Source organism: Phoenix dactylifera, chromosome 6, assembly GCF_009389715.1.
Source record: "Phoenix dactylifera cultivar Barhee BC4 chromosome 6, palm_55x_up_171113_PBpolish2nd_filt_p, whole genome shotgun sequence".
In the NCBI taxonomy this organism is placed as follows: Eukaryota; Viridiplantae; Streptophyta; class Magnoliopsida; order Arecales; family Arecaceae; genus Phoenix; species Phoenix dactylifera.
In genome coordinates, this window is record NC_052397.1 from 9,061,817 (window position 1) to 9,073,886 (window position 12,070).

A 12,070-nucleotide genomic window follows, 5' to 3' on the forward strand; every position below is an offset into this window, starting at 1 on the left:
ATCATCACTAAATATATAAGTTTTAGTGATGAATCATAAAATTATCATTAGTAAGTTGTATCATGACTAAGGATATAGACTTTTAATAACCATTCTATAACTTTATCATTAAAGGTATATACCTACAATGACCATTTTAAATTATCATCACTAAAGTCTTAAGTTTTAATGGTGCATCATAAAATCATCATTTGTGAGTTGACTAAAATCAATTTTGGTACCCAAATTATTTTAGGCAGATTAACACTAGAACGATATGATGCCTCACAAGTCGAATAAGAAAACATAAGCTAAGAAAACTGAATAGATGTTGAAGATAAACCGAATAAAGACTAACCATATCGAGCTTGAGGTTAATCAAACATAGTGAATTATAGGGATTTCCCCTGTTAGCCTAGTAGAGAAATCATGATATGGTACCGGGTATAATAGTTATCAGAACATGGAGAGTGGAGAGCTATTAGCTCCAATCACTAGAATTATTAGAGAAGTGGAGGTCATGCATGAACAGGTGTTGCCACCAGAAGTAGACCATTACTAGACTATTTACAATGTGATATATAAATATCGAAATATAATTCTAGAAAGAAATCTTTGGCAAATAAAATACCTATATTTTGTTTATCTTTATCTTTATCTTTGCATTTACCTTTAACTATCTTGCTTTATCCTAGTTTATCTCTAGCCCATAGTTGTTCATAGCCTCGGTTACTATTTTCCTTATTCTCTTTTAGTAAGTTGTTTCTTGATGGTAAAAGTTCTTGAAGCTTAAGGCATCATGACCTATAGTACCAACCTTTTACTCTCTTTCCAATTTTTGACGCCAGTGGCATGTCCCTGCACTTGTAGGATTCAACTAGGGACACACGCCATTCCACTCGATGAAGAATCTAATGAAAAGATGTCCTTTCTATTTATAGAAATACAACTACAGAAGAGAAATCATGCTCGGTTATCAAAACTACCAAGGAGTCCATTACACTATGTCAAAGAACCTCAGAGTTCCTAGGCTAGGTCAACTAGACCAGCTTCTTAAGCTTGATAGGAAATTGAAGTTTTGGTGATTAAACTAGCTCTACTCCTCCTTGGGGGCCTGGCTTCAAAAGTCATATTTCTTAGATGAAATTGATTCATTTGCTAGCTAGTCATTTTGCAAGATTTGTCATGTAGTTCAAATCTATATAAATGAGAGATATGTTGGTGAAATCGCGTTACCGCAAGCCTCTACTATTAGAGTTAGTCATCTTCTACTGGCAATAGATGGGGGCAGCAATACTATCACCTTACAATATTGTCCACCTCCTTACAACCTTCCTCGTTTCTATCTTAAAATAGTAACCTCCATGCACCCTTTCTAAATCTAAATTATAATTCTCTAGTGCTTATTCAAATCTTTTCCAATAAATATCTTTTCTTAATTAGAAATTTTATGAATTTGTCCATCTATGTGTTTCCAAAAGTATTAGCTTATAGCGTAATCCATTCCTATTTGAGTGGCATAAGTACTAATAAAGTTAATAGATTCTGCTCCTAATAGTTATTTTTTTTATGACCATGTTATTTTCTACATTTTTAATATTTGTAACCTCATCTTTAGACTATGATCCACAATCATCCCTACTCATTTTTTATTCCTATTTTTCTCAATATACTAAAGTTTTCAACTGATCTTACTAACTTACTTAATTTTTTCTCTTATTTATTTCTTACAGGCAAGCTATGTTAACTTTTTCCTTAATCATCGTATCTTTTAGTTCCATCTATTTTGATTAACAACTCTTTATTCCAAAACTTTCTTGGACTAACTTTTTTTTTTTTTTATCTCGAGAAGCTTTATCTACTTTTCATCGTATTCGGATATGGATATAGTGCGGCATCTAAAGAACATTTTACTTAACTTTTGTTTATTTTTCATTAATTTTTGTTGCTGATACAAACTCATTGGTAGGAATGTCGCCAATGATTTATATGGAGGGAGTCAATTTACCGCAACTTTTCTCTATTAGTGTAAATTGGAGTATGTACGGCAAAATTAGGCTATAATAAATAATAAATAATATAATACATAATATCTTAATAATTATTTTTATTTAGAAAAACGCAAGCCTCATGCGTGGCAACAATTAGAAAGACATTCACATCCCCTTTGACGCGGCACTGCTCGGGCTTCTCCAGCTGACGTCAAGGACTCTGTTCGATTGACGGAACTGCATCCTTTTAACCAGCCGCAAGGGTCCATCGCACCGTTGTTTAATCAGTCCTTGGAAGGAGTCAGCACCACGAGCCCAAAGTACAACCCCTGCGGCCAAGCCGCCTTCCGTCTATTGATGGACTACAAGCGAGCGCAGCCGGAGGGGAAGGCGCGGGTCCCACGGCTGGACCGCCGCAACGCCATTAAGTACGTGGACTCCGAGCCGGCGTCCGGGGAGCCCTGGTCCGCCAGCGGCGACGCGCCAGCCGTCTACATCGCCCGCTCCCCCGCCGCCTACTCCGCCCAGACCAGCTTCCGTAGCGGCGATGCGATGATTGCTATTTCAACCAAAGTGAAGTTCAAGAGGAACATCAGGGCATGGATACAAGGAGAGCGGCTCGGAAGTGGATCATTTGGGACTGTGTATGAGGCTATCAGTGAGTAAGTTGCATAACAAGTCTTTATTTTAATTCAACTGCTTTTGTTTCCTTCAGTGCTATGCACAAATTACTATAATTTCATTTTTTTGTTAGATAAAATTCTCTCAAGTTTGGACTTTTTCTGAAATCTAACAATTAAACAGTATTTGTGTGAGGCCCAATAGTCCCACATCGGAAAGACTCGTTCCAGAGTCTGGGCATATGAGGCGAGTGTCTCCAAATCCTGCAGACGCGTTTTGGGAGGAAAATAAAACCGGGGAGAGGTGAAGGACGCTTGCGTGAAGCCCTGAAATCGGACAATATCTGATAGGAGATCCTCGTGTTTTTCTCCTTATGTGGCCCCCATGTGGGCACTGGGTGCCTCATGTGCCCCGCGGAGGCGGGGGAGTAACATTTGGTATCAGAGCCGAGGACGACTCTTGTCCGATGGTGGGAATAGTGTGAGACCCAATAGTCCCACATTGGAAAGACTCGTTCTAGAGCCTGGGCATATGAGGCGGGTGTCTCCAAATCCTGCAGACGCATTTTGGAAGGAAAATAAAATCGGGAAGGGGTGAAGGTCGCTTGCGTGAAGCTCCAGAACCGGACAATATCTGACAGGGGAGCCCCGTGTTTCTCCCCTTATGTGGCTCCCACGTGGGCACTGGGTGCCTCAAATGCCCCGCAGAGGCGGGGGTGTGATATTTGGTATCAGAGCCGAGAACGACTCTTATCCGATGGTGGAAAGGGTGTGAGGTCGAATAGTCCCACATCGGAAAGACTCTTTCTAGAGCCTGGGCATATGAGGCGGGTGTCTCTAAATCCTACAGACGTGTTTTGGGTGAAAAAATAAAATCGGAGAGGGGTGAAGGACGCTTGCGTGAAGCCCCGAAACCGGACAATATCTGGCAGGGGAGCCCCATGTTTCTCCCTCATGTGGCTCCCACGTAGGCACTAGGTGCCTCACGTGCCCCGCGTAGGCGGGGGCGTGACAATTTGATTTCCCACTCTTCTTCTAGGATATCTTTCTCATACTTCCCACATGCTCCTATACTATTTTTGTTATGTGCTTACCACTTTGACTCGATTAATTTATAATGTTTGCCCTTCTGCTAATTTTATTGGTAATAATTGTATTTCTGGCAGAAGTACTGGTACAATTACAAAATTTTTATGTTTCTTATGGTTTTCTGAAAAAATGAATCATAAGAATAGGTTTCTGGGATCTGTTATAATAATAGTTGAAATTGTTAAAACTTGCAAATATGAAAGTACTTATTATGAGCAAAATTTTAATAATTCACAATTTTTGCCACCTTGTACCTTATGATTCAAAGTACCAAGGTCTTAGTACCATTAGGAATGTTTTGAACAAGACATCACATCTTGATGGTACGACCTTCAATTAATCACTAAAGCGTGCATCAAGTCTTATCTATTATCATAAAGCAGCGAATATTTAAAAGTCTTTATCTCTTTTAGAGAATAGAAACTTAATTTCCCTTCACAAGATTCTCCCCATTATGGATCTTTTTGGCATGACACTCAATAGTCTATTCCTTATTCACATGATTGATATATTATTATATAAATACCTATCTCTCAAATATATAATTCTTCCTATCTTGTCCTCTACACCACTTTAGATTTCATGTTAAATATGATATAATGTCTCTTTAATTCACACTTGTTCTTTATCTTTCTTGCTTCCTACTTTCCCCCAAAGCATTTATGTTTAATACACAAGTTACCATTTTGAATGGGCCTACAAGATCCACTCTTTCTTTCTCCAACACATATGAATGTCATAGGATACAGAAATATATAAAATGATTTAGTTATGAACTCAGCATTAGTTTCTTGTATCTAGGAGTTGTGATTCCCAAGCCTCCATCATTATTCATGTGAAAAGCAATGGTAAATGGTGATTCACCTCTTGACATCCTCATATGAAGACTCCTTTTCAATGATAAGACATCAAGCTCCTCCACACTCTTGCCTACCCTAATAGCCCCTAATTAAGGCATTAGGGTTTCAGGATATTTAAAGGATTAGATAACAAGGTTGCCAAAACTCTCTCTTTATACTAAAAAATTAGCAAAATCTATTCAAATTGCCGCGCATGAGCTTAAATCACTTCTTGAGTTTCGAATGTTCATGGCATTGATAGTAACTCTTCCATGATATTGACAATGTTCTCTTATACTAACTACTTGTTTTTAATATTTTTATTTATTTAAAATATATATGCGCTTTCTTTCCTTCACAACATGGATACTGTAGCCACCTTTTAGTACATTGTGACCATTACATAGATGCAGTACAATTTTTTAAAGAGAATGTAGAATTTTCTAAAGAATGACTTTTCTCATAATAGCGAAGTTTATCTTCATAAAAGGTAGCATCTGAAGCAAGGTTTGTTGGATCGATACTGAGGCTTGTATCAATCGGTGACTGGTTCGATATGATACCAGTATGTATCATATCGAGCCTCGGCATAACAAACCATGGAGAGAGAGAGAGAGGGAGAAGGAGGGGGAGGAAGAGAGAGAGAGAGGAGGGAGGGAGAGGGAGGGAGAGAAAGAGAGAGCGAGGGATGGGACTTACCCTTAAGGTGGTCAACAGCATCACAAGGTCGAAGGTGAGGGAGAGAGAGCAAACGAACGAGCATCCGCTGAAGAGAGAGAGAGAGGGGGAGAGAAAGGCTTACCTCAAGGGGTGTCACGACATTGAAGAGGGGGGAGAGAGCAAGTGAGTGAGCACTTGTTGGAGAGAGAGGGAGGGGGAGAGAGAAAAAGAGAGAGAGGGGGAAGCTTACCTTGAGGGTAGCTAATGGCGTCGCGACTTTGAAAAGGGGTAGAGAGAGAGCGAGCATTTCGGGGGGGGGGGGAGTTGGGGGGTTGGGGGGAGTGGGGTGGGCTGGGTGGTGGGGGGAGGGAGGGTTTTTATAAACCGAACCGACCTGATAAACAAAATCATCCCAATTTGATATTGGTTTGGTTCGATACGACCCCAACCATTCGGCTTGGGTTGGTTCGATGAATGTTGATCTAAAGACATATGCTTTCTCAATAGTAAAACAGACATTTGTACCCATTTAAAGAATGAGAGTATTGTGATAGAATGCACTTAAAGGTTTGTGGATCTAAATTTATAATAAATGGTGTCAAATTATGCACCAAGAAAAATAGTTGTAACCAAAGACATAGGATTATTGGCAAATATATTGTCATAGAAACAACACTTTAGTGGGACCTCTGTTGAAATTTTACTAGGCCAACCTCATGGTCTATTGGAAAAAGGTGGTCAACCTCATGTCTCATACAAACATCCGACCATGCTCAAGAGCATGGTCTGCCGTACTGCCTGGAACGAGGCATACCATCTGTATCAGAAGGAAACTGATATAAAACTTAACTTCAAGTTGGTACAAGCCTTGTACCGCCCCGTACCGAGATATACCTTCCTGTACCGAGTCTACCGACCGGTACCAAGGCATATCGAGGTGTGTACCGGCCCGTACTGAGGTGTACCGATCTATATCAAGGTGTACCAAGATAAAAATTGAGAAAAATGACTAAGGGGTTGTTTCGAAACAGAGGTGCACCGTACCATACTGTACCGAACCGATAGGATACCGATACAGTATCTGACCCGTACTGAGGCATACTGATCTCTTAAGGGGTTTGTGTTATACATAATAAAGAAATATGGAAGTTGTTTACTCCACTCTACTCTGGTGTACTATAGTTGGTTTTTGAAGGATGGTATCACGTGTCCTTTTTGATCATTCTAAAACATGTAAGCCTCGTTGCAATGCACTTAAGGATTCAATCCAAAGGATTCAGTGCCTATTGAAACAAAATGAAATCTAGCTAATGCACCTACACTTTACTAGAACATCAACAAATAAAATCTATTCTAAGCTATGATATGGTAGAATCAAGTTCCAATAGAATCAAGTTCTTCAAGGAATGGCAATTGATTTTTGTCGTAAGGCTGACATTTGTACTAATAAGACTGTTTTGAGTGCCAGTTGAATTGGCACGGTGTTGGCTACATGCCAATACTTATCATGCTGCCACGCCAGTAACTAGAAGAATGCCAAGCATTGGTATAGCTCGCACAACATGAAACTATGCCGGTTCTAGGTTGACATGTCACCAGTAAACAATACTTAACTCCTCCAAGAAACCTAGAGATATTCTATATGTCAATTTGTAATTAGACACTGTATGCATGGCCACAAATTTATGCATTGTAATCAGTATAGTCTCTTGGTATTAACTACCAAATTACATATTTAACTTGTCAAAATCCTTTGCCTATCTATTTTCTTTTCATTGTTAACTAAAGAAAAGTTGCATTTCAGTTGTACTAGAGGTTGATGGTAGGTCCATTCCTACTAAGTCCTTTGAGTTCTTGGGGAATTGCCTCCCTAGTTGTGTCTCTTAGTAGATGCCCCCATCCTCTTCCCAAGTCAATCTGCCAAGTCATTGCATGTCATGACCTGAAATTGGATCTTGATCGAATGCCAAGTTGTGACCATCATAATCAATTAAAACTTCATTAAAATTTAAATCCTCAAAAGAAACTATGACATCCAACAATGTATAACTAAAATATAACTCAAAATATTAAAACAAAATCCACTCAAACTATGACATCCAACAAAATATTAAAACAAAATTCAGAATATGATACCTTCAATGATATTAACACAAGATGAAAACTGTTTCTGGTGTCGCTTCGATAATCACTAGATCTAATTATCCAAATATTAATTTTGAAATATCAAGTCTACCTCCTCAAGTAGGTTTGCTTAGGCTTTTACTAGTCACTTTGAAAAATTTATATAAAAGAAAAGGTAAGCTACAAAGCTCAGCAAGTAAAATTCTATCATGGTCATGGTATGCTAAACCGGCCCGGTACAGCACGTATTGGACCGGTCCACGCCATGTACCGGTGCAACCCGGATTGGTTCGGATCGGTACCGCATTGTACTGGTGCGAACCGGCCGGTTCGTACCGGTACGCGTGGGGAAGAAGAAGAGGAAGAAGAGGAAAGAAGAGGAAGAAAGAGGAAGAAAGAAGAAGAGGAAGAAGAAGAGAGAGGAGAAGAGAAGGGAAGTCGGGCCTCAGGCCGATCCCCTCCCGAGCACCCCGACGAGGATCACCTTCCTCCCAAGCATGGTTTGCCGTACTGGTCGGTACGGATCGGTACCGGCCGGTACATACTGGTACCGGACTTTACCGGTACGGTACAGCTACATATTTCGGTACCGGCGCGTACCGGCCTGGTACCGGCGCGTACCGGCCTGGTACCGGCGCGTACCGGCGCGTACCGGCCCATACCGACCCGTCCGTACCGGCTTCAAATTTTTTTTGACTTTTAGCCCCATCGGTACAGTACCGGTTCGGCTCGGTTTGATTCGGTACCGTACCGGTACCGATGCCCACCGGTACGTCGGTACAATCGGTACCGCGTAACTTGCTCCCAAGAGCTTCGTTCACCCTTCCTTGCTCGCGGGAGGAGGAAAGAGAGGAGAAAAGAGGAGGAGAGAGGAGAAGAAAGGAGAAGGAAGGAGAAGCTTCGAGAAGAAGGAAGAAGAGAAGGAAATGAAAAAGAAAAGAAGAAAAGAAAAAGAAAGGCGGCAGCGCGTGGGGAATCGCGCCCATGCGCAAAGAAATGAGCGTAAAAATTTACCCGTGTGCAGGAAAACGCGCAGGGAAGTGCCCCCACGCGCTGGGCAGCACGCCTGCGTGCGTGTGGGGAACGCGCGGCCTCGCCCGTGGAAGCGATGGAAACGCGTCCCGCGCCCGCGTGCGCTGGCAACCGTGCGGGCGCGCTTTCTCGCGGCGGACCGGATCGGTACCGGTTCGGTACGGCCCGAAGTGGTACCGACTCTATCCGGATCGCCAGTGGTACGCCGACCGGTACCGGTTCGGCGTACCTTGATCATGGTCCAGAATTTTTCACTTAAAAATGCATGAATCTTAAATCATAATACAAATCAAATTATTTGTAAGAATCCAAGTGTGGGTTTATTGAAATAAAGTGAAATCAAAAGTTTCGTTAAGAAATGTGATGAAAGAGTCAAAACGTGTGATTGTCAAGAAGAGTTTAGAATTCACACTAGATCACGAACTGTAATTTTTTGAAAGTTCAGGTGGTTCATTTAATTGCTTTGATAATGAAAATTCCAGAAATTAAAATCCACTAATAAGGAAGAAACAAGGAAACAATCAAAACACATTGAATCAAATTCTAATATTTTGTATAGTTTCACATTATTTTATCAAGTTTCACTTATACCCTTGAGGTCACTCATATCCTCAGTGCGAATGCAAGCGAGACCACTTATCCTTATTGATAATTCAGCTAAGGCCAGTCATTAACCTCATTGCTAGTGCAAATGAGACCACTCATATCCTTGAGGCTTACTCATACCACATAGCCGAGGGTCCATAGATCTGACATAACCAATGGAACGTTCCCCAACAATGATTCGAGTGAGGCCACTCATAAACCACTTGGTTGGTGGTTACTAAGATCCTTATTGGTAATCAAATGAAATACCACCTAAACAGTGGTTCCTGACTGAAAGTCAAGTGGGGCCACTCATATACCTCTTGGCTAAGGGTCCACTTTTTAATTTATGATAATGTCAGGTTTTCATGCTTAACAAAATTCATCAAATTCCATATTGAACATTTAACAAAAGCTCCAAAAAGAACATGCACTTTCAAAATTGGCATTTAGAAGATTCCGTACATGATTTCAGTTCAGCAGAGATATTCTTGTTCAAAATATAACAATTTAAAAACATACATGATTCCAAAAGTTTCAAATTAAATAAATTTAAAATTAAATTAATTCCATATTTTCAAGTAAGAATAGGTAAGTGTCAAATCAACTTTAAAATTGAATTCAATGGAAGTGTTAGAATTTCAAAGACCGCAGGCTTTAAAAACAGCAGTAATGTTTAGATTTTAGAACTTCAAAATGACAATTTTGATATTGACTACATTTCAAAAAAACAAGTGGAATTTGGTTCCAAATCACATGGAAGAATTACTTTCAAAGTATCCATTAATTTTTGAGAAAATACTAAGATTTTGAATTTGTACGAGCACACAAACCTAGAAGTGACTAAGAGATTCAAAATCAGAAAACAGATCATAAAACCTTAATTTCTGAGGGCATGAAAGAGTCCCTTACAAGGAAATCCATAGTTTTGAAAAAGACTTCATGACTTGGAGTATCAAAACACAAAATCTTCAAATTGATTTCAAAATATATGTTGCCCAAGGTGACAACCCAAGAGGGAGAGGGGTGAATTAGATTTTCTAAATTTTTAGCTTATGTTAATTAGATACGTATAATGAAATTGAAAAGCACACAACACAAACACACAAGAAGTCTAGTGGTTTGGTGCTCTCCTAAGTACCTACGTCCACTCCCCAAGCGTCTCCTTGGAAATTCACTATAATATCGCGAATTACAGTTGGATTGTTTTTCGGGCTCACAATCCAAAACCTTTACAACTTGGTTTTTCGGGATCATCAATAATCTACGTTGGTTTTGCAGGCTCACCAACAACCTACAATGTTGGTTTTACGGGCTTACCAACAAACCTTTACAACAAGATTAACAAGTAAAGGAAGAGAGCTCCTAAGAGAGCAAATAAAGCAATTATGAACAATAAAGAAGAGTTTAGAAATGTTTATCGCTTTGGAGGAGCTATTCTCTTCTTTGTCAGGCTTGCTTCACTTCACAAGGGTTGGTGGAGCTATTGATGATACTTTGAAGCTGCTCAACCACTTTCTTTTAGCTTTATTGATGAAGCAATTAAATGAGGCTTTCTTTTCTTGGGTTTTTTCTTGAGTGAGCTTCTTGTTTTTCAAAAAGATGTCTTCCTCTGATGAATAGTGCCTCTTAAATGCTTTTCCAACCTCAGATGTTCACTCCCTAGGTGTTGAATTTGAGAAACTAGCCGTTTCTAGCTGTTGGAGACTCAAAAAGTACATTTGCAGAACTAATCGTTGGGCTGTCTCCCATGTTGGGGTCGACTCAAGCTTTTCTGGGGTCGAAAGGCTCAAGTCACTGTTCATTTGTCTTGGGGTCAGCTCAAACTTTTCTGGGGTCGGCCCCTGCTACAGTGGGGTCGGCCCCTGCTAAGTGGGGTCGGCCTTCTCAGGAAACACAGAACCTCATTTTTCTGGCTCTTCACGCTGGGGTCGACTCATGCTTTCTCGGGGTCGACCCATTCTACAGTGGGGTCGACCCAAGCTACAGCGGAGTCGGCCCTCTCAGGAATTCCAGAGACATGGTTTTTGAGTTCTTATCCTGGGGTCGGCTCATGCTCTCTTGGGGTCGGCTCCACCTGGGGTTGGCTCAAGGAAACATGGGGTCGGCCCTCTCAGTAATTTTCAGAGAGTTGTTTTCTTTGAGTTCACAAGTTGGGGTCAGCTCATGGTTCTTTGGGGTCGGCTTCTCTTGGGGTCGGCTCAAGGATTCTTGGGGTCGGCCGTATTTACTATTCATCTATGCCATATTTGCAAGGTTGTGCTAGTTCGTGCCAAAACGTGCCAGGGTCGACTCCACCTCTTTTGGGGTCGACTCCTATTCTATGCCATGTGTTCCAAAGACGTGCCACATGTGTCGGGATCGACTCCAAACTAGTTGGGGTCGATTCTAAATATGATTATCTGCATCTTAGAGTTAGACTAGCACATAGGATCAATAACACATATTTCAAATAAATTTGAGTGTATGGCACAATAGAGTTCATACCCTTAAAAATAAAAATTACAGTTTTGCCCTTTAGAGTATACTCAACTTGAAACTTTGTCGAAATGAATTGAAAGGCTTTCTATCATTCTCTACTATACATTTTATCTCGTTGTTAATCTTTGAGAGTTGTTTTGACCGCATTTTCTTAATGTATCGTGAATGTATTGGGGGTGTGCCATTCCTTAATGATGTATCGAGTTAATTTGCATTTCTAATTTGATATGGCTCAATTGTTGTGTTAATCATCAAAATAACATTATCATCCTCAATATAAATAAATAATACTTAAGCTCAAGATATATAGGGACGTCACATACAAGAATAATCTTAATTTTGGAAAGGATCATGTCATTTAGAATTTTAAAACCATGAATGAGCTCAAAACTGGTTATGAGATTTAAAGGTAGCACTAATAAAATAAAAACTAAATCCAAAGCAATGGAGAAAGTTACCTAATGATTGCAGATTTGAAACCCTCATCATCAACATCTTCATCATCATCATCATCATTTTCTTCTTTATCATCATCATCATCATCGTCTTCTTCTTTCCTTCCTCCTAGCTAGGCTACCCTTCCTCCTTCCCTTGACTTGCCCTCCTTGGCTTGAGTTATAAGCTGACATGCGGTTCAGGTTTACGTTGGGCCCACTTCGCTTGGTCGGTT

General features: G+C 40.3%; 1 protein-coding gene across 1 annotated transcript in view; it reads left to right on the forward strand.

Annotated features, from left to right (window-relative positions):
- Window positions 1-2,263: 2,263 nt before the first annotated feature.
- Window positions 2,264-12,070, forward strand: part of LOC103697029 (mitogen-activated protein kinase kinase kinase 1-like) — a 63,326-nt gene continuing 53,519 nt past the window's right edge. Inside the window, exon 1 of the mRNA XM_039127367.1 lies at window positions 2,264-2,632. Coding sequence (XP_038983295.1) covers window positions 2,328-2,632 — 305 coding nt within the window. The 5' untranslated portion in view covers window positions 2,264-2,327. The remainder of the gene's footprint in view (window positions 2,633-12,070) is intronic.